Source organism: Bombus huntii, chromosome 7 (genome assembly GCF_024542735.1).
Source record: "Bombus huntii isolate Logan2020A chromosome 7, iyBomHunt1.1, whole genome shotgun sequence".
Classification (NCBI taxonomy): Eukaryota; Metazoa; Arthropoda; class Insecta; order Hymenoptera; family Apidae; genus Bombus; species Bombus huntii.
The window spans coordinates 11,707,517-11,730,940 of NC_066244.1; the positions used below are offsets into that span (position 1 = coordinate 11,707,517).

Genomic DNA, 23,424 nt, shown 5'->3' on the forward strand with positions numbered 1-23,424 from the left:
CCCAACATATGTATATATCCTACATTTAATTTATTAGTAAATAATATAAAAAAAAAAGATATACTTATAGTTATTACTATTGCAGACCTCGTCTGTTTATTATTACATAAATGCAGTAACTAAATATATTTACAACATTTCAATATATTTGTAGTTAAATTTACAATCATATAAAAAGGTAGTGGCCAAAGTATTTTCAAAATCAATAACGAGATTAAATTTCTATATCAGTCGATGGCTTATAAAAACCACGGCATTTCTTATAATAAGCCTCAACTGTATGATCTTTTACAACTTCTTCTATGTTTAATTCTGATTGCAGTAAGCGTAAAGTATTTTGTTCTTTTCTTAATGCTTTAAGAAGTTGAGGACTATCATTGCCATTATCTCTTTCAGCTTTTAATTGGTTCACTTTTTCCTTGGATGCATTTAAACACCTTGTAATAGCTAATGCCCTTGATTTATGACCTGTTTGAATTTGTTCATATAAATCTTTACATTTTGTAGTAGGATCACTTTGTCCTTTAAATGATTCTGTTGGAAGTATAGCATTTAGCATATAAATGATTTTGTCATCAAGTTGCCGCATCTTTTTCAATGCATCCTGGAACAAGAACATTCATTATCTTAAAATAAAAAAAAAGATGAATTTGGAAAAGACACATACAAAAGTAATACTGCAAAATAATTAATTTCAATATAGGTCCTTTAATCATTTTTTTTATTATCAAGTTTTACAGATATACTGTATCAATTATTATTTCACATTAGATCAAATGCACAAGGATATCTATTCACTTATTAAAATTTTAAAGTCTGCTTTATAACTTATATATCGAATTGTTTACTTAATTAAATTTAATTGTTTTCATGGAGAATTTTAGGTCTTTCATTTCTTAAATATCATTTACAAATTATTATGTAAAATACTATATAACCTTAATCATGTTTGCAGTGTATTATCATTTTCCAGAAATCTACATACAATTTAATATATGTAATTAAAACAATTGAAGTACATAATTTGAAATAATACGTTTTACACAATACTTTCATTTACTTAAAAAATACCTGAAACTCTAAAAAGTCGCCGCATCCTACACTCACAGTTGCCATTTTTCCAATATGGAGATCAAACAACGTGGGTACATACGTAAGTATATAGTTACTATTGAAACACATTACGATGGGAAGTAACGAACCGATAGTAAGCTAATGTGGTTATTGCATAATATCTTTATGCTTCATCTAATTATTAATATAGCAATTAGTTATTTGATTTTGTATATTTAAGTATTTTAGATAAATTTATATAAAATTTCATATACATGGGGTTTCGTTTAACTGAAAACGGTAAGAGATCTCACTTTTCATAAAAAAAAGTGAAGTTTCCTTGTTAAAAAATCTAAATAAAGATAATATTCTCTATAAAAAAAGGTATTAACTTATTTATGCAAAATTATATTAATTTAGCAGATATTTTAATTTTAATTAGTGAAATTTAACGTATGGAAGACAAAGAGAATGTAAACACAAGAATACCGCTTCGAATCTTTCCTCGTCTTTCATACGTTAAATTTGAAAAACTAAAGTTAATATATCTGATAAAACAATAGTTTCTCGACATAAGTAGTTTAATACCTTTTTATAAGGAATGCCGAGATGGTATGATTAATGTTAAAGTATTAAAAAATGTTCGAAATAGTAGTTTGCAATTTCATAATATATAAGGATTGCGAATTCGACCATATTGTTTCCCCTAGAGTTCGATCACGTGGTTTTATTTACCTCTCCTGTTCAGACTCTACTTGCTAGACAGGATATATAATCTGTCCAATGAGACAAGGCAATAAACTCGAGGTGAGGTAGTGACACTCGAATATTACTAGTCGTCAGCCAATAGTTGCAGCCGCAGCAATCACATTTTGTTTACGTTTACTGCCCCCTTTCCTTGGACAGACTATAAATGTAAAATAGCAACTCGATAGCTATACGTCAATATGAAGTAGCAGTAGAGAGCTTTCGGAGTAGATTAAGGTCTTTCTCCTTTTTTCTCAGATCGCTTTCTTGTTTGGAAGAAGATCAATTAATATTTACCAGTGTTCTTTATATTTTATAAAATTGTTTGTCTAAATTCAACTAAAATCTGTGAATAAAATTTATAAAATTTATTCTTAAAACTGTGAAACATTCGATATTTCCTGTAATTCACACATATGCATATTGATTAATGTATAGTTAAGAATATGTTCATGTGATTTTCATTCATATCGTTCGATTTATTTAAATCCAGTGACCATTCGGCTGTCTTACGTACACCGTTTCTCGAGCGGACCGCCTTCCATCACGGCGTGCTCGCAGCACGCTCCAAAATCGATATGTAAATCGGCGTTAGACGGATGAAATGGTGAGTGACGCCTGGCAAGTGTTACATCAGATTAAACCGATTGCGTTTCTACACGATCGTGTGCACATTGACCACAAACTTTAAAGCCGTTCCGTGACACGCTCTCTCCTTTTGCCGCAAAGCAAATTCATTTTCTACAAGAGATAATACAAACCTACAAAGGCATTTGATTATCATACAACCGGTATACAGTGTCGATAGCCGATAACTCGCGTACTTACATAAAAAGAATCACAAAAGTCTTCCTACTACATTACAAAAATTAAAGTATACAAGTTGGTATACCTTGAATCGAAAGTAACAAAATACGTTCGATCTTTTCACTAATTCATTTTCACCTGTTCCTGTCGGCTTGAAAATAAATATTAATGCCGTTACTCGACTTTTTGGATAGCCTGTAGAGCGTGCTCATCGCCCCCTTCTTCTGAGACCCAGGAGGTGAGAAGGATACACAATAAGGCGCGCAGTCGGCGAGTACAGTAGTGTCGCGTTAACTGGCCGCGGTTTGCTTCGTCAATTGTCCGTCGCTATCCCCTCCAGTTCTTCAAATTGTGTTCGTGAAGTGAGCCCCTAATGTTATATACGTCTGTTATAAACAAATGTGTTAAATATGGATATATTGAGTATTGTAATGTCGCGTTAATTGACCAGAATTTTGCTTCATTAAGTGGCCGTCGCTATCCCCGCCAGTTTTGACATTGTGGAGTGAGCTTCTGGTGTTACTATCAGTGGAAGAGATATAGCGAGGTCTTAAAATTAGTCAGGTGTTAAAGTTTACATGTTTCAAGAATCGAAACAAGTAGTCCGAGATGTTTTGAGAGAGATAAGAACTCAGAGCCTTGGCCAGGGCCGTACGATAGCAATTCAGAACTATTTCTTCCTTTGCAGTATATTTAACAAAAAATTTCGTCTTGCGAAGGAGAGCGATTACATTATATATTTTTAATTTATGTTCTAAAGTTTCAATTCTATGATAAATCGTAATTTTCGTAAATTTCGAAAAACTTACACGGGTGCCTGCGTACTAGGAAGATGCATACGGCCCTAGGTGCGACTAGATCAATCGGTGTACCCACTCAACGCTTCAATGCGTTGATACTAGAGATTTTCAATTTTTCATAGAAATTTATAGATCTTTAGGGATTGGAACGTTCTTTTCCATTTCTTTCTCTTCCATTAAGTACTTTTTTTATGTCTTTCAATATTTTTCATATAAACCACTGATACTACTAATCTTAATTTATAACCTCGCTACATCTAACAATAGAATATTTGTATGATAAACCAACGTGTCAGATATCAAAATTTCATACAATTAGAAATATCTTTCGATAACTGATCAAATAGCTGCCGACACGTAGCCATTTAGCGAAGCACTACTGCAAAAAGGTTGCGCTTTCTACTCACGAGCGAATGAGTACTCGACGACGCAGCAGTCCTCTGCATTTATACGCTAAGAACGTGTAATTCGCTGATCGTATAAAACGAACGTGGTTTAATGGGAACGTATGATATTCGTTTGATTTGTGGTATCGCGGAGACGGAGCGGTCGAGTGGCGTGCTCTCGTGTTTACATGTTGCACGCACGTCAAATCGATACGTCGTATCCATGTGTGACCGGTCTCAGTGAGTGGATTACGAAATTTGTGTAGGACGGAAGGGTTCGCACGTGGTTTGTAATTGTCCATCACGTTCTGTGAATGTTCTTGTTTGGCGTTTAGGTAGACGGACGGCCTATAACAACGGACTTGGGAAATACTTGGTAAATAGGTGGTAGTAAAGTACTTACGAGTGAACGAAGAGGCGTTGATAAAAAGATTGTCAGTTGGAGATACGGTGTCGGAGGTGGACAATACGAAACGAAAGCTTCTATGGGATATAATATCGCGAATTGGGAAATGATACGCACGAGGGAGGAATTAGTGGAGAAATTGGGCCTGGACGCCGCGGATGACACTCATACTTTATTGAACAATATGGTAGACGTCAGAGCGTGCTACAAGCCAAACGGAAAAGTAAGATTTTTTTGCATCAAATGTTTTTTATCCCCGTTTATGTCAGTTTATGTCAATGCATGCTCCCGAAATTGTGTTGAGTGTAATTGTTACGTCTTTGTTTGAGCTTCAAAGCAACTAAGTAGCGTTTCATCTGTTTTTCATAATCGGTTTTATATTACCATTAACACATTAGCAGCCGCTGACGTAATACACGATACGTTTTTTTCGTGGCTGAAGTAAGACTAAGTGGGTCGATTATCAATGACTCTGAGAAATTTTTTGAATTTATTTGAATTAATATGTAACAAGCGATACAATATTTTGAGAAAAAGTCTTCAAATTTTGTTGCTTAATAGCATAAGCTTGCGGTTTCTTATTTTAGAATTATTGGCCCTAATGTGTCTTTGAATTATAAAACCTATTTAACTTAAATGAAGTTTATTATCGATACCAGCGGCATCGATCCGATTTACAAGTACTAACGAGCATTGTGTACTGGTCACGTAATCCATAAAGTATGTCGTTAACCTTTGTTTGTAAATCAAGAAGCATTTAAAGCGTTCTACTTTACCGTTCGACTTGATTTAAGGAAATTGCTATTGATTAGCGTTCACGATGGGGGATAAGAGCCAGTTCCACTTTTTAAGGATGTTGTTCATTAACTTTATAATAACTGATCATAATAATTCAGCAAGTAAGTTGAAACGTAAATAATTAATCGAATAGAACGTATTAGATTTAAACATTTGTTCGGCAAATAAAAGAGAACAGATTGTGAGTTCTCGAATATCGAATCGAATCGATACTCGAGCGTTCGAACGATTCGATTGCGCGTCTTCGAGTTTCGAGATCGAGATTTTCTGAATTCGAATTTGCGACTAATACTCCTACGAATTTGAACTGAATTTAACCCTTCAATTTTCAATTATTTTATGACACAAGCAAATTAACAAACTTTCCAGTATTGCTACATAATCTAACCTATGAGAGTTCGAAGGTTAACTTTTCCATCGAAATTATCGAACTGAAACTTTCGATATTACTTTCTCGATCGAATATTCTACTCTATACGATATTAGTTATACGCTACATCTAAACACATGTCTGACGCAATCGAAACTCGCAATCTGCCACCCCAATTCCCACCTGATCCCAATTATCTCCATTAAATCTATACTTTTTTATGCTTTCGCCGACTTTATTGCATCCCATTAGTATCGTGCATCAGGCAGATACCAAGTGTACCTGGCTCTTTCCTTATATCTGATGCAATAGCACACTAATTGCATGTTCTATGCATGGATCCATAGCTATTGTTAGGTTAAGCCCGCGTCTCAGCGTGTGTCCTTAATGACGTCAATTTCGAAACACTATGCAAGTTCGAATCACTTTGAACGTGATTCGGTACTTAAAACTGTTGAAAGTCTTGGTAAGTCTTGAAGTTGTTAGGTTAGTAGATTCAACTGCCTCACCTATATATCAAATATATGTTAATACATATATAGAATAAAATATAACATGTATAAAAGATTTAATCCATCATGATCTTTAATTTTAATCCCTTGCCTCGTAATATAGTCACCTCCGTGATACAAATTATGATTTCGATTTGACAAGAAACAGGTTACATAGCAAAGTTGAGGCTGAATCCTAACTTTTCTCTCAATTCTTCAAACTGAGATCAATAAATACAAATTCCATATAATATTTAAATATTTTACATTTGATACAGTTTCGAAGATTACGATAACTAATACTTATTTAAATAACTACTAAAAAAGAAAAATCCTAAGGCAAAGGATAAAAATCTCAAGATTTCAGATTTATCAAATTCCCAATGTTAGAAGCGATTCGACATTTTCGCTATGTGTACATATTCGAAGTTGTTTGAAGTGTTTTAGAGCACATCCTATATTTCCTGTCTATCTGTCTGTGTGTTTCTCTCTCTCTCTCTCTCTCTCTCTGTCTCTTTCGATTCGCAATCACCCACGCGCTACAGTGACATACAGCGGTTTAGCAAGAACAACGGAGCAGTGACAACGCGTGACAACATATGCGATCGTACGAAACGTCACGCTGCTGCATTAAAACACGCACCGACAAGCGCGTGCCACGTGATATACTCGGCTGGCGGCCGCTATAAAACCGTGGCTAGGAGTCAGTGCTGGCTCGGCGACTTTCGCGATCTAACGCGCGCGCCTGGAACTCCGACACGATCGTAGGTATAACACGCGTCGCTTCTTTCGCGCCGGGCCTCGTCTCAATGAATCTACGTTGCGTGACTGCGCACTCGAATTGCCCGTCGTTCTTCTATCCACGATGCGTGCGAATTGTTCAAATCTAAGCGTATGTCTTTTTCATTTTAATCGCTCAGGGACATAATGCAAGTTAAGTCGATTTTCATGTTGTGTACTATTTATTTTTTATTTCGTGGTAACTCGGATCTCATATTCACGCTTAACCTTACCAGGCCCAGCCAAACGACCGGTTTCAAAATGTAATTTAAAATTGTACATTCATTGTTATTTCTCTCGTTCATCTAACTTTATGTAAATTCTTATACTATTCGATTAATCAACTTCTCAATTTTTCTTAATATAAAAATTGACATAAATTTAACGATAAATTAAATTATATTTTGAAACAGGTCGTTTGATCAGGTCGGACAAGGTTTGTCCTACTATTTGTATAGTTATACTCTTTTTTTTTTCTATATCATTGTAACAGAATTCAAGAGCTTCAGAAATATTTGGAAATATTACTAGATCGATAGTGAAAATATTCGAGATCTTTCCGACAGAATTTTTAGAAGAATTCGATTAGTAAATAAAATAACAGTTGATGATCTATTAACGATTATTTCGTTGATTGGCCCTAATCAATTATCGACGCTAATCAGTGAATCAGAGACAATTTTAGACGGTTCTAAGAAGTTTGTATTTAGAAGGGTTGAAGATAGATAGCAATGGAAAGAGAAAGATGTGCGGGAAGGTTTATGCACAATAATATACTATCATATTGATAGATGAATCAACGTTCCAGGAACTTAAATGACGAATCTTAGAGTCTTTTGTGTGCATCTAAAAAATGAAAAGGAGATACGCTAGTCGAGGACAATCAAGCAACTACGTAAACAGATAAAGATATAAGGAACAAAAGATACACGTGCGTGATAAAATAAAAAGCGAAACACAAGTCGCGCGATAGATTTTTGAGACGCTCTTTATTTTTCACCTACCTACGCACCTATTCTCTTCTAACACTGCTACCTTCTTTGGCTCATTCTGAACCCGATCCTATTCTTCTATTCTAATAATCAATAATCAATAATAAAAAAAATCGTTGTTAACCCCTTGTCTTATTATTGATTATTTATTACTTTAATATGGCGTTTCAAACAAAGTATTAAACTATTATATACAATTTCTATTCAACAAATCTATTATATATATATACACATAGATTTTCTTTTTAGAAAGCTTCTCAACATAAAGTAAAAATAGGAATTAAAATAGAACTTCGATACAAATAGAATCTGCATCTCATTTAATTCACAATATTTAATCTATGTTCGTTTCATAACTCTTTATGATAAAACTAATCGCGCATTATATCGAATTTAACGTGGGATTGCACCGCGAGTGCGATTCCACATTATAAGATAAAGGGGTTTCGTTCAAAAGTCTTTCTGTTTGTTAAAACTAAAAGAAGATCGAGACACAAAGGCTGGAGGATGGTAGCAGAGTTAAATACGATTAAAACACATGCGGGTGGATGGAAATTACGCCACGGGAGTCGCCGGTTCTTTTTTCCTTTTCTTCTCCTTCTCTCGCTCGAGCAAACCGGACAGCGGAAGTCAGAGGCTGCCGTCGAAGCGCGCGTCACTGCCACACGATAACGGCAGTAAAAAAAGGGGTGATTCGTCGGATCTATCGAATATCATCGATCGTCGAGAGTAGTTACCGCTTATCGAGCCTGTTCAAAAGTCACGATCGTGAGAAGTGCGCATTAACCGCGACCGAGTAACGTTACGAACGCGTGCCTTTTTTTTTTTCTCCTCTTCTGTTATACCGCTTCTTCTTTCTTCCTCGAGGCTGAGACGTACGGGAAAGAATAGGCTGTTGCCACGACCGCTCAAGTATTAGGTTGGTACAGAAATAACGGCTGTTCCTTTGTTTCTCACTCGTAAAAAAAAAAAAAAAAAAAAAGAAAAAGAATAGAATCCTTTCAATCCTTTCGCTATGATATACAATGTACGCGTTTAAAATATTGAGTCATCATATGTTAGAAGTCCACGTTTTCTGAAGTATAGAATCATTTTTGCGTTCGTTCATATTGATTACAGTGTAATTAGGTCGTAGATTTTTATGCATTAACGAATGTAAATATGGAAAAAAGTATAATAACGAGCAGAGATATAATCAGGAGATAAAATAGCAAATGTGAAATATATTTTACAGAATTGGAAAATAAGATTTGCATAAATATTTGCAATATAATTTCAATTGATTATACAAAGTATCTAAATGTTCGTGCGAATATTTGTTCCATATTAATGACTCGAGACTCGCTACGGTCTTCGAATTTTTATGCCCTGATCTCACTCTTCTTCTAATAGGCGAAACTTTTTTAACATCTCAGAGTGTTTAACGTAGCATTGAAATGAAAGATCGACCGTATTATTAACAATTCTTTCGGATGTTCTTTAAATCGCATCGAAATTTACTCAAATGGTGTACATGATGATGTTATCGGAAACTTGGAGCTTTTATTAGTTGCAAGACTATCGTAGCGAAAGGATCAATCCTTTCTTTTTTTTTTTTTTTTTTTCATTCATCGCTTCCGGTATATATTTTCTTTTATTTTTCATTATCTCGTAACGTCGTGTTTCAACGCGAGACTCGCGTATCTTGCGCAGTACGATTCTTAGAAAATTGGGACAAGTGTCTTTTTTTAGAAGTTTTTTTAATTGCGATAGCGTAATGGAGGTTTGAAGAGGATCGTTATTTTTGCATCAGCCCGGCAGGAGCGTCGTGAAAAAGCATAAGATCGTCTTTGTCGACAATTCCTTGGCTCATCCTTCCCCTACCAAACATCGCACAGACGACATTGATTTCGAAGCGTGACTCAAACGGAGGCGTAATTCGAAAAGTTATTCCCGCGATGAAATTATGTAGTTCCTAATGCGGCCATTGAATATTCATCTTGCGCGTGATCAACATCAAACATCACTGTTTATCCTTGGAGATTCTTAGGATAGCGCATTTCTTCAAGAACCGATTAATTTCTCACGCTTCAACCTTGATTAAATCAGCACAAAGAGATTACTTCAGTGAAAAAATCAAACGGTTACACAGTTAGAATCCGCAACATGGAAAAGGCTGCATTATTCCTGCATCCACATAACTTTTGTTTTCCCTCGTTTGCAGTGACTCATTGGAAGAATTAATTTCTTCCAGTCGACTATAGAGCGAAATACTCAATTACAGTCACCTTAAAGTCTCGTTAAATTCGACTCGTTTGAGCTTAAGTAACTTGAATTCAAATTACTCGAGACGAATGCTTAATGTAAAAATGGATGCATAAAGTGAATTTGATTTGGGCAATCTACGTGAAAGAACGCGAGAACTGGAGACAACATTACCTGATGTTCACGTGTACGTCTTGTGCACTTGTTTTGTGATTTTCAAGTCGAGGAATAGTTGGAAGAATCTTGGTTTCCCTCGAAGCTTACGTGCAAGGATATTAAAAAAAAAAAAAAAAAAAAAAAACAAAAAATGCAAAAGATCGATTCTCGATCTTCGATCCATACATGATGAAATTATTCGCATAGTTTTATCAAGCAAGAGCACAAATTCTCCTTTTTATCTATCGTTATTTAATCGGTCAGAAATATTCTCCATCGTTCCATCAGGATGTAAATGCGTCGAAATGTAAATGAAAAACGTTCGTTCCATTATTATACATCAAGCGTAAACCAGCCTTGAGTTTGATAGTAATTGAGTATTGTATCTCATCGACTCTTCATGATGATTCTTCGTCACGCTTCGAAATATGTTACGAATATTTAATTTCACCACGAATAGAAGAGAAAGAGAAGAAAGAAGAGAAGAAGAAATTATTACAGAAAAGAAGTACATAGATGAGATACATCGTTACGACTCGGTGGCCTCTTAACGACTCGCGCGTTTGATTCGATGATCTCGTAATTAGACGGGCCTCGTGTGGTTCCCTTTTTGTTTCTTCCAGTAAAGCGAGAAAATCTTGACGCCGTTTGCACAGCGAGCGCGAGTTTCCAACTAGTTGAATATCCTCTCCCACTTCGCATGCATGGGTCCTGGCTTGTTCAATTACTACGTTCCTGTTGTGCACTGTCGGCGACCATCGTCTCACCGCGCACGTGTACCGGCTGCCTGAGGTCTGATTATTATCAGAAATGACCAACGATAAACAGGTGAGTGCTTTCGGTGTTTCGCGATCGATCTTTCTTTTCTTTATGTTTCCACTTGGTGAACGCGAGCGTTCTGCGGTAGTTCGATGTTAGTTCGACATGTTACAGCATCGAACCAAATCTTCTGAGATTCTTTTAATTTAAAGCTTTGGATTCTAAATTATTAATTCAAATTTTTAAATTAATCCTTTGAATCCTTCTGAATCGGATCTTCTATTTGGATCAGCTTCTTGCATCTGTGAATGAGATGTTTCGCGTGTTCATACTTTGTTAGAACGCGAGTTATTTCGTTCAAAATATATCTCTTCGTACTTTAAAGACTACTTTCCTGTCAGAATACTTGCTTCAGGCGAAAAACTTATAAATAGCGATATTTATAAACGACAAACTATCAATGAAAGTGAAATACTAATTAACGAAGAAAACGAATTTTCCCTCGCTTTCTAACGAATCTTGAAGTTCTAAATATCTGTTACGATCTCTATTGAATTTTTTTTTTTTTTTTTAGAAGAATCTTTTTTAAGATACACATCGTTCATTGAAAGTACGATAGCCACACGAACCATTGGTATCTACCGCTATATCGTGTCACGTTAACTTCGCATAATACTGGTCATGTCGAAGCTCTAAGAACGCAAGTCCTATTTATTTGAGACCCTTATTCGCAGGTCGATACCACGAGAGGTGAATCTAGAACGCAAAAGAAGAAACATAGTTTTACAAACTTAGCATGTCAAGCTTCTTGCTGTCTTCTCAGTCATAATGATCAATGAAAAACGAGTACAAGTGTCGTATTACTGTACCACCTGATCTGTTGTTTACTAACGTTGTCATTTTTCTTCAATTACTAATGCGTAATGAATAGCACCAAAGCAGAGCAAAGGCACACGGTGATGCATAAAAGTGGTCGTACATTTGAACAGATATGATTTAACAATTTTTTAGAATGAATATATTTTTTCTTTTGCATTGTTCTATCTGCTTTAAATAATTGCACTAAATAGGAACTCGTATTTGGACGAAAGTAATTTAAAGTAATTCGAACTGTCTTCTGTTCTAGATTGACTTGTTCGTAAATTCGCCTACGACTTATCAATCAATGGTACTTTAGACTTTAGAGTTATCAGACATCCAACTACCGAGAACACGTTCGATTATTTTTTCAACGTATTTGTACAACGAAATGTACGAAATTTGTACAACGAAGTGTACGAAATTTGTGCAACGTCTACGACGAACCAACAGCACAGTTCATCTCTATTTTGTACCGTAGCCTCTCGAAGCTGCTGCGAGTGAAAGGTTGTAGAAGAAATGGCACAACGAATTGAGATATTTTCGTACTCTTTCCGCACGATGCACCACACACATGTACATACTCGTGTTCAATTACTTTTTCCTTTTATTTTCCATCTTGTTTGAAGCTGTTTTACATTTTTCACGCGCATACAAGTTACTTTTATCGATCAGAGAGCTTCATTTATCGGAATTCTATAAAGATCGAACATTTCTAGGATAATTCGACGATTTCTTCTATAGTTTCATATATAGTTTCTTAGATGTTCGAACGTTAACTTTCGAGAGTAATTGAACGCCACGTTCAAAGGCAAACAGATCGTTGAATCGTTGTAACTTTTTTGGAATCATCGAAATAACATACGGACTTACCGACGTTCGGAAATTTAAAAAAATTCACGTTATGAAAATTATGCTTGATTTATGTTTCTATGTAACTCGGTTGCCAGGATTTGCAACACGTCTAAACTCAAAGAAGATAAAATGTCAGAGAAGCATATACAGGGTGGTTGGTAACTGGTAGTAGAAACGGAAAGGGGGTGATTCTACGCGAAAAAGAAGTCGAAAATATAGAATAAATTTTTTCGTTTGAGGCTTTGTTTTCGAAAAAATCGACTTTGAATTTTCGCTTGGTACGCGTGCATTTTATCACGTCTCGTTATAACGGATCTCACTGTAGATCGTTGTCTCGATGGAAAGACTAAAAAAAAAATTTTATTCTATATTTTCCACTTCTTTTTTCGCGTAGAATCACCCCCTTTCCGCTTGTACCGCCAATTACCAACCACCCTGTATAATTATCGCAGCTAATACTCTACAATTCCTGTTCAAAGATATTCTTTCTTCGATCGGTCGTGCTATAAACCTTGCCAGTGAAAATTTCACATGTTATTTTATCAAACAACTTGCAATATCTTTTTCGTCTGTGGTAATTTGCACAACAGTATCGTTGCATTCGTTATTTAAGAAAATCTATCTCGAAAGATTTTATCTGAAGATTTAACCAAAATTTCATTCCGACAAATGGAGCAGCTCTACGATATTTGCATGATCGTGTGAAACATTGCAATTTTGTATCATAATGTATCTCGTTTCGTTTGATGGACGTAGGTGTATGATTTTGCAATTTCATTGTATATTTTGAACATTTCAGCAGAGTCGTAACATTTTGATAGCACCAGGCAACCACGATTAGTATCGCACGCGCGTATAGCGCTCGTGTGACCCTAATTGGCATTAGCGTGCCGCAGAATTATTACTCGCGAATAGCAGAACCACGGGTGACAAATGATTTCCAATTACATTGACGATCATATGATATGGTCGATCGTTCGCGTCTTTCCTCCGCAATCGTTCGCGTTATTCATCGAAGTTTACGATACCGATTAATATCTCGAAACTCGTATTTCATCTTTTCCCAACTCTGTCCTCGAATATTTGCCGTTGCAAGTTAAAGCGAGGAAATTCAAATGTTTGGGGTTTAATTAAAATCGATCTCGGGAGCAAACAATTTACGATGAAGCTTCTACACTTGCATTTGCTTTCTCGAAACGTTTCTTCTTTTCACACCAAAGCTAGAAAACGTAGAATTCCGTCGATGATGATATACAAATTCTATACATTGGATTCTATACGATTAATCTGTAAAGCTGATAACTTAAAGCGAAGATTGTGCCAACAAATTTGATTGTATTGGCTTTTAATCCAAAGATCCTGGTGATTTTGAATTCTGCGAATCAGTGAAGATAATCGATGCCATCTAATCGTTCTTTATGAAGTATTCGCGTTCCTATCGGACTCTGATTTACAGATTTCGCTCACCTATTCTATCAATCATATCAAATCCATCACTCAACAAACATGATTCAGTGCGTTTTTCAAAAGCAAAGGTGAAACGCACACCTAACAATAACCAGCTTATACAACTTTATATCAGCAAAATAAGAAATCGTTAAATCGTATGATATAAAAGGTCTTGAACGTTTCACGATTTCTTAATTCCTTATTCATAAAATTTCTTAATCAAAAGCGATGACCACAATCCTAAATTCGTAAAACGATCGCCCTCGATAAAATACGATCGCCTTGATGCGTAACAATAAAATGAGAAAAAGTGGTGCAGAGACGTTTTTATTATTATTGACGCAGCATGATCGTCGTATGACGCGTGTAAAAATGACGTAAACCCACGCAAAAGTGTAGCCTTACACGCCTTCCGAACGTCCAAAAGAATTATCAAAACGATCTTCTGTTGACCTTGGTACTATACAATCGTCTAAACTCTTCGTCTCTTCTTCAGCCTGCAGAACATCCTTCTTCGTTCAATACCTTTTTATCCTTCTCGATACGATACAATCGTACGCGTATAAATATTGAAAAACGACGTGAAATTTTAACTTCGGAATTGTAGCGACGTAGACGAACGACGAAAAGCGACAGAGATTCGTCATAGTCATCGGCATCTTCCTACTTACTGATTCCTATTGATACTTCGGTTATCATCTTTCATATCTATGAAGAAGATCCGTACGCGTCACGATCGTGATCGGAAAAAAAATAACACAAACACGTACCGTTAATCGAGGCCTACGGTTAGAATTTCGCAGGGACCGAAACGCGAGTTCGTTCGATGAGTATTTTCTTCGCCATTGCAAGAAAAAGTGGCATAATTTGCTCTGTCTCGCCGCGCTACGTTGCTCGCCACGCGCACCACGCGCGACCAACTCCAAAGATTTCACATCGCGGTGATTTTATGCGGGCACAAGCGGGATTCAAACGTCAGAATATATTTAACGTGGAGACTGATATCTCCGTTACTGGTAAAACAACGTTGAAATTGGAAATTCATCCTATTTAATAACGTTATCCTATACGGTATGTCGATATACCAATGATTCGCTAATAAAGTTCAGTATCTTTCGTAGGAGATAAGTGAAGAGCTGATAAATTCAAGGTCAAGATTTAACGATCAATGGTATTAGTGTTCATTCATGGATGACAGTGGATTCTTTCGAAACTGTTTTACTTCCGAGAAATGAGGAAAAGAGAATAATTAAAGAATTAATAGGAAATTTCTTCAACTAAAATAAAGAAGAATGTTTGGGACAAATCTCTTTTTTTTTCCGAGAAAGAAATCTTATTCATTCGAAGAGGAACTGAAAAACAAGATTGATCTAGAGATTAAGAACGTATAATCTAAAGACCGATAGATTTGATTCGCGAGATACGTTATAGCTTCTCAGGTCTTTCCTGGAATTCTCAAAAGGAACCGTAATATCTTTCATTAATCCATGAAAAACGACAAATACCTTTCTGACGTGTCAAAGTAACTTAACTCCATGGTGAAATTTGAAGATACTCTACCGAAAGATTTATATCTGAACTTACAAATTACAATGACTATACAACGCTTAATCGAAGATTACAAAGATAGTTAGAATCGTATTTCATTTCACAGCAAAATTATAACAATACTGGTGATTCTACAGTACTCTAGGACTTCTAGCACTTCATGGTAATAGTTCAGAGATAATTCGAAGATACTTTAGAAAGATTTATATCTGAACTTACAAATTACAATGACTATACAACGCTTAATCGAAGATTACAGAGATATTTAGAGTCGTATTTCATTTCACAGCAAGATTATGACAATACTGGTGATTCTACAGTACTCTAGGACTTCTAGCACTTCACGGTAATAGTTCAGAGTTAATTTAAAGATACTTTAGAAAGAAAACTGTTTTCGGAGACTAAGAATCGTTGTTGCATAGACTTGATAGGAACCGAAGAATTCGATAACGATAACAGAAACATCGAACGATGGATTGATAGAACATTCGGACCACGAAACTTTCTTCTTCACGGTTTCTGAGCGGAGAGAGTCTCAGGAACGCATAAACACGTTCCGCTCGTCGTGCTATTGACCTTGCTGCGAGTAATCGTTGGTGCAAACGTTAACGACGTACCGCAACGATCAGAGAGGACCGTGTCGATCTCCATTTAACGCTGTGCACGTTGCTCAAAAGTAATTGGTTCAGCTGCACCGTTAATAACGATCCTCCTTACGCGGTAACCGGTTAACAAGCGATTCCTTTGGCTCAATCTTCGGTAAAAATACTCGCGGATAAATAGTTACTTTAACGTTTCATCCTCCATCAATTGTCATCAGGATCACCATCCTTCAGCTTCAGTTTTGCAAGAAGAATTAGCTAGAAATTGAACAAAGCGGTTAGAAAATCTTTTATCTTCTTTAATCGAGAATATAAGAGAAACAAACGATGCAAATGATTAAATCTTGAATTATAAATCAAAAATCACACCACAGACCTTTCCAACTGTTTCGTGCCATTTACAACGGACATGTTCAGTCGAGAAGACTGCGAGTAAAATCGAACTCCAATGGAATAATATGCTGCTGAACATAAACGTCTGGAAAGTCATTACGAAGTCTTCTAAATGAACACAGACGTCGTATATCGGTCCCTGTATTTTTCTCTTCTTTGTGTGCGAACAAACGGCTGCTTGTACTATGTCCCTCAATTAGCTTCGGGTTCGAACAAATTTTAAGAAGATCGTTTGAAACGGCTGTTAAAAATTTGAAGAGATTGGTCCTCGGAAGAAGACACTCAGACACCTCAAGGTTAGCTGCAAGATCTGCTTGGAAGGATGGTTATTCTCGTCTTAAGTTCATCGACCTATCAACAACGTAGCAAAGTAACTTTACACGTTGTATCATCGTGTACTTCTACTTGAGAACTGAGAGAGATTTGCAATTAAAAATGTCCTCTTCAACAACGTTTTTTTGTATATTCCACTACAGTGCTCTCGCGATTCTCTGCTCTTTACTTCTTTATTCGTTGTCTCATGAGCTCTCTAATTGCAAGAATTATATTTTTCTGAAAATTAGAAGAGTAATCGGAAAAACAGAGCTTTCGATATTGCAAAAAAAGAAAAAGAAAAAGAAAGAGAAGGTTGAAGAAAAGAATTCTGAAGCAGAGACAAAATAGAGTTCATTAAAAACAGCAAAATTGGAATTTTTAAGTCTTCAAAGACTCGTATCATCTAAATAATCCTAATCCTTGATACTTAGTTCATAAACTCATCATAATATTTTCACGCTTCCAACCATATCCAAGATCCAGGACAATATTTCAATTCCTGGCGTTATCACCAACTTTCATCTGTTCTGCTAATTTTTTTCTTTTCTTTTTCTTTCCACTGATGCTAATTCCACGTTCATTTTTTCCAGTCGTGGTTCCGTGGCGTTCGAAGCAGCAAATTTCGCCACGTGTACGGCGTACCGGCAAAACGGGAGAAATGCTACGACAATATCAAGATCACGAAGAACGCCCACGACTCGCAATTCTGCGCAGTGAATCCCAAGTTCCTGGCCATCGTAACGGAAGTGGCTGGCGGCGGAGCATTTCTAGTCTTGCCGCTCGATCGCGTGAGTTATCTTTCTTGTTTATCGAGTTATCGATTCGCTGTTCTTTCCAGACGAACTAACTTTGCTTGATAGTACGTACATCGGTGAGGCTGTTTCATAATACTATTCAATGTTCAATTATATATTATCGCTCAAAAGTATCGGGTTCCTTGGAAAATTCCAAGTTACCAAATGAGCAATAATAACCAAGCATACGTGTCGCTTCATAGAGAAATTTACATAAGAAAAGTTGGAAGGAATATATATCTACTCACGAAAGTATTCCAACGTCTATTGACGTCTTTTACGAGCACGTTGTGTGTAGACTGCGGATTTTTATGCATTTGTAGGAAAATGCAAAGTTCTATAATATGCACATAACACGAAGAAATATATGAAATATCGAAAAAAGTATAGCGCCTTCTATAAAACACTTGGTAGATAAAACAATCTTCTACCGAGGTTTTACCTGTTTGATTATATTTTCAAAAATGTAAATTTGCATAAAAATCCGCTGTCTAATTACAGTTACCAGTTGAATTCTCAGATTTCATTAGTGCTGTTATGATTATACACTAGAAGCATAACTTTCCAAGTAAAATTTAAGACCAAGCTATAAATGTATATAACATATATGCAGCGTACATCGATACAAATAGCGTGCATATCGAATGCTATTTAAAACGAAGTTCTTCTTGATGAATAGTCGAAGAAGTTGAAACGCATAGAGATAAGGATGCATGCAAATGATTTATTGAATAAGATTGTTCGATCGTTTAATTAATGACTTATTATGGTTGAATGTTTCCTCTTTTTATCTTTCAGACTGGTAGGCTGGATTTTAACGCTAGTAGAGTGACTGGACACACTGGACCGGTTCTGGACATCAAGTGGAATCCGTTTAACGATAACATCATCGCTTCCTGTTCCGACGACTGCACTGTACGATCGTGTTCCTAGTTTTATGTACCGTTGCTTAAAATAGTTGGCGATATTTATTGATCAAAGATTACTGGTACAGTGTTAGGTATTGACTATTAGATAAAATTGTATGGACTGATAAAGAAGTAGATCACATATGTACAGTTACGATATTTCTTGTAAAATTCAGCTTTCTACCAAGTAGGAATTTTCTAATGGAAAACGAAATCTTTGCCAACTGGTGGCCTGTCGCCGTGACAAATTACTACCATAAGCGACTGAATCATAGACCGTGTGGCATCGACCTTCCGGTCTGCTACTCAGCATCTAGACGATACGATGCTTTGTTTAAAGCTAGAACTCAACACTTTGTACTACTTGCAAGATATATTGTTTCTGTTATCTATAAAAGACGGCGTAAAAGATAGCAAAATAGGGTTTACTTAGTAATCTGTGTTTACAATCTTAATTCAGAAATTATCCATATCTTGTTTGTTCTGACTCTTTTAAATTGAAATTGTGAAATTTCCTTTGCTTTGAGCCTTTTGCGAATCTAAATAACTCTTTAGGTATTTCAAAAATATAACGTTTTAATGATTTTGTAAACAGCCTATCTATATTTTACGATATTCTTCTTATTGTTAATCGTAATTTCAGATAAAACTGTGGCACATTCCTGACGGTGGTATATCACGAAATCTGACCGAGTGGCTAGTTGAGTTGCAAGGGCACAAACGTCGTGTCGCGTACATAGAATGGCATCCTGTTGCTGAGAACGTGCTTTTCAGCGCCGGCTTCGATCACCTTGTTATCGTGTGGGACATAAATAAAGGAGAGGCTGTCAGTGTCATCGATAGGCATCCTGACGTCATTTATAGTATATCATTGAATCGTGACGGTAGCTTGCTGGCGACAACGTGCAAGGATAAAAAATTGAGGGTTTTCGAGCCAAGATCTGGCATCGTGGTTTCCGTATGTATCCACCGATCACGTTTGCATATCTTGTAATTATCGTTTTCTTGAAATTTACTTGAATAAATATTTCTATTGATCGTCCGTTGAACAGGAGGGAGTCTGCCATGCCGGAACAAAAGCTAGCAAAGTGGTTTTCCTTGGTAGCTCTGGACGTCTTCTTACGACTGGCTTCAGTCGTCACTCCGACAGACAGTATGCTATTTGGAGTCAGCATGATTTGAACGTACCATTGATATGTGAAACTATCGATTCCTCCAGTGGAGTAGTATTTCCATATTATGATAATGACACCAACATGGTGTATCTGGCGGGAAAGGTAACAAATTATGTTAAAAAATTGTTACATTGCCAGTTACAAGTATTAAGATATCTGCTTGTTACATTTATTAGAAAATTCTAACAGATATTTCATTCCATTTGAATGAAACAACAAATTTGTAATAAAATAACTAAAAACAGTGAAATTTATACTGTAATAGCAGGTGTCTTGATCCTCATGGTCGACAGTGTATACGTTGAGAATGAACATTTTATACTTTTCTTATCGTAGGGTGATGGTAATATTCGATACTATGAAGTAGTAAACGAGGCACCCTGGATGCATTACCTCAGTCAATTCATCTCTGGAAATCCCCAAAGAGGATTAGGTATAATGCCAAAGAGGGGCGTAAACACAGCCATCTGCGAAGTATTTAGATTTTATAAATTGCACGCGACTCGAGGAATGTGCGAGCCGATATCCATGATAGTTCCTCGAAAGGTGAATACATAGAAATGTAAAACATTAAGCGAAACAAGTGTAATTAGGCACGGTGTAATTACCAAATACTTTCGCTTTTTAGAGCGACCAATTTCAAGAAGATCTATATCCTGACACTGTAGGTACTTGTCCAGCTTTATCAGCCAGGGATTGGATAAGTGGCATGAATAATCCACCGATTTTAATCTCACTGAAAACCGGTATAACTATTGAACTTTTCAACTTATTTTATTATCTTTTTCTCCTCCGTTACTTGTTACTCTATTCTATAAATTAAATGTTAACAGGTGGTAGCATTACCACGCACAAACCACGAGTGTACAAGCCACCGCAACTTCCACCGACAACCGATTTAAATAATAAGAAGAAATTCGCCTTTTTGTCTACCGAGACTGTACCAGATTACAGGCCCATCGAGTTCCACGATATGTCAGAGAAAAGCCAAAAAACTTCTAGCAATCAAAGCACCAAGTTCCAACAGTTGCAACAAAAATTCGGCAATGTTGTGCTACAGGTAGAACTACCGTTTCTTTCAAGTCTTTATCTCCTTCATAGATTAGGCTAATTAACGTGTTTTGCAGAAAAATATCATTTCCGCGCCATTGAACGATAATAAGGTCTTGGAGAATGTAGACATTCCTAACAACGAGGCGGAATTAAGATTAGCATTTGCACGTCAGACTGACGAGTTACGATTGGTACGAAGGCAGCTCGCGAATAGTCAGTTACGCGTGAAAGAGCTGGAAGAGCAAATTCGCAAGCTTCAGCGTCAGTAAATTTTATTGAAGATCCTCAACGTATGCGCCGAGCAAACTTCCTTGTAGCTTTGTTGCTAGTTGTATGAGAAACATGGTACTTAACGAACAAATAACGCATACGTGTATTGTTCATGGCAATCTAAATGTCTAAGCTTTCGACGAAATTTGCACAAAAAGAAAAAGAAACAAGAAATAAAGGCGGTGCAAAAAGGATATTTAAAGGTGTTCGAGAAACTTTCAGAACTGGAAACATACACTGATTATCTATTAGTAACATATTAATGCAGTTATGTAATTCTCTCTAGTGTATCTTGTGAACGATATACGATGCATTTTTTATAGCATTTCTCGTTTCTCTATACGTTATCTTCTCTCTTTGCAATTTCTCGTGTGGCGATCTTGTACCGTTGTTAGAAGAAAACGCAGCAATGAAGCAACAATAATTTAGTCAATTTTTTTAGAACGCAGTTCGGAAACATGTTCTGCTGTAGAGAAACTGAACAAAAAAAAAAAAATGAACAAATGATTGTGATTTACACTATTGCCTTCACTATACAGACGAGTTTTTGTCTATATAAAATGTTGATATTTCTCCGAGATGCAACGTTTCGTGTATGCAACTTTTGCACGTTTTAGCAAGTGTACTTCCCTTTTTGTCATACGAAGTTTAATACGTTTCTTTCGCTTGCACATCAAGATATAGATATACACACGTTACACCTATTATACGAATTTCTCCATCTATCTGAGCAACTAATTTTTCATTTGAAGTTATACGTGCGATCATAACGAGGGAGAAAGATCAGCTTAATATAAAGATGTAAAACTTGGACAAAGTATTAAATGTTCAGTACATGAAGAATTGTACCTGTCTTGTGCATACGCACGTTTATCGTATGCGACTCGTTCTATATAGAATTGTCGTACATAGAGTGATAGATAAATACAGAGATATTTAGGAATTGCGTAGGGGATATTATGGACGCAATAAAAAAGAAACGGACATCATTCGGAGATTCGAAAAATAGCACAAGATGCAAGGACTAATTATGACTAATAATTAAAATTAAGATTTCCTGGAAACGAGAATCAGAGAAAAAGAGATGATTCGATGAATTTTCTGTAATACTTATTTTGTTGATTTCCTTCAAATGAACTTATGTATTAATATCTTGATATTTACAATCGTATTTATGTCGTTCGATTTGTTTCCTATACTGAATTAACGTTTATTTCTCGATGTTAATAGTCAGTTATATTTATGAATTCCATTATAATGGCTGTACATTAATCGATCAACTAACTTAAAACTACTATTGTGTTCTATTCCGTATACGTCCCGTTTTTCTTTTTTTCCATGCGTAAGGTAATATAACGACGGTGTATCTAGCTTATTAACGTTTAAGCTATCTTGTATTATCGAGTGTATTGATCACTGCCACATTCACTGCCATGGTACCTGTGGCAATATAATGTTTTCTTTTTCAGCGAACACATGGCAGTGACAATATTTATTGTACACTATAATTAGTTTCGAATCTTAGGCTGACACTTCTTTTATACAGTTAAACACATAGAACTTAATGTATATGCATAGAGGAAATTTTGTCAATCAGAGAGAAAGAAAGCAAATGGACCTAGAGTGATCAAGGATCATTAATTAATTAAAAAGAAAGAAGAAAACAGTAGCAACTTTTTATTCACTTCTATTCACATTATTGTATATGCGAAATAATGCTGATATATGTGTGTCAAATTATATATTTCTAGGACCAACAAACCGGGAAAGAAATTGTTAGCCACAAGAAATTCTATTATTGCTTAGTAGCGATCAGATTTAGTAATGATTTATATACACTGTTTATACATATATATATATATGTATTTTTCATACGATATATAGTTGTAATTTCGAGCGAAGAAAATGTAAAAAAAAAAAAAAAGGAGAAAAAGAAAGGAGAAAAAGAAAGGAGAAAAAGAAAGGAGAAAGAGAACTCGAGTGAATATTCTAACAATAACTAATATATATGCTTGTGTTCAGTGCACATCAATTATTGTAACAAAAAAAAAAAAAAAAAAGAAGAGGGAAAGGAACGACACAAAATACGAACACAAAAAGAAAAATCATTACTGATGTGAGTTTTATCATATGAGGAATGTTCAACCCGATTTACGAGAACTGATCATTAATACATGTAGCATAATGACAAAATATCATTCCGAAATATTTCCCTCTGTGTTACATTTAATATTTTAAACACAGCCATACGTACAGTTAGAGAAATCATTAATCATTGTGTTATCAAGGATAGTAGACTATGTATTGCGTTAGTCGTCAGGTATCTTAATATTATCGATATTATGCTCGATATTAGCCTGTGTGTGCGTTCTTTTTCTTTTTACAACTATAAAAAGACAACTTATTATACGATGG

General features: G+C 35.8%; 2 protein-coding genes and 1 long non-coding RNA gene across 12 annotated transcripts; 1 reads left to right on the plus strand and 2 right to left on the minus strand.

Annotated features, from left to right (window-relative positions):
* Window positions 1-124: 124 nt before the first annotated feature.
* LOC126867350 (protein MIX23) lies at window positions 125-1,211 on the minus strand. Of its 3 annotated transcripts, XM_050621779.1 has the most exons (3): window positions 1,072-1,134; window positions 939-977; window positions 125-604 (listed from the first exon to the last, which is right to left on the minus strand). In XM_050621779.1, exons 2-3 carry the CDS (start codon window positions 945-947, stop codon window positions 215-217), a joined length of 399 nt encoding a protein of 132 aa, XP_050477736.1. In that variant the 5' UTR covers window positions 948-977; window positions 1,072-1,134; the 3' UTR covers window positions 125-214. The 3 variants fall into 3 exon arrangements, with proteins under 3 accessions (XP_050477736.1, XP_050477735.1, XP_050477737.1); XM_050621778.1 differs by lacking the exon at window positions 939-977 and having other exon boundaries at window positions 1,072-1,211; XM_050621780.1 differs by lacking the exon at window positions 939-977 and having other exon boundaries at window positions 986-1,133.
* Window positions 1,212-2,008: 797 nt separating this feature from the next.
* LOC126867309 (coronin-2B-like) lies at window positions 2,009-23,072 on the plus strand. Of its 8 annotated transcripts, none has more exons than XM_050621676.1 (10): window positions 2,009-2,037; window positions 2,294-2,407; window positions 17,400-17,597; window positions 18,402-18,518; window positions 19,155-19,469; window positions 19,564-19,788; window positions 20,023-20,232; window positions 20,315-20,432; window positions 20,520-20,746; window positions 20,814-23,072. In XM_050621676.1, exons 2-10 carry the CDS (start codon window positions 2,405-2,407, stop codon window positions 21,006-21,008), a joined length of 1,608 nt encoding a protein of 535 aa, XP_050477633.1. In that variant the 5' UTR covers window positions 2,009-2,037; window positions 2,294-2,404; the 3' UTR covers window positions 21,009-23,072. The 8 variants fall into 8 exon arrangements, with proteins under 8 accessions (XP_050477633.1, XP_050477624.1, XP_050477630.1 ...); XM_050621673.1 differs by lacking the exons at window positions 2,009-2,037; window positions 2,294-2,407 and adding exons at window positions 4,279-4,422; window positions 10,654-10,858; XM_050621675.1 differs by lacking the exons at window positions 2,009-2,037; window positions 2,294-2,407 and adding exons at window positions 4,312-4,422; window positions 10,777-10,858.
* Window positions 15,692-17,393, minus strand: LOC126867379 (uncharacterized). Its single transcript, XR_007690227.1, has 2 exons — window positions 16,478-17,393; window positions 15,692-16,359 (listed from the first exon to the last, which is right to left on the minus strand). It is a non-coding gene; the product is annotated as an uncharacterized LOC126867379 (long non-coding RNA).
* Window positions 23,073-23,424: the final 352 nt, after the last annotated feature.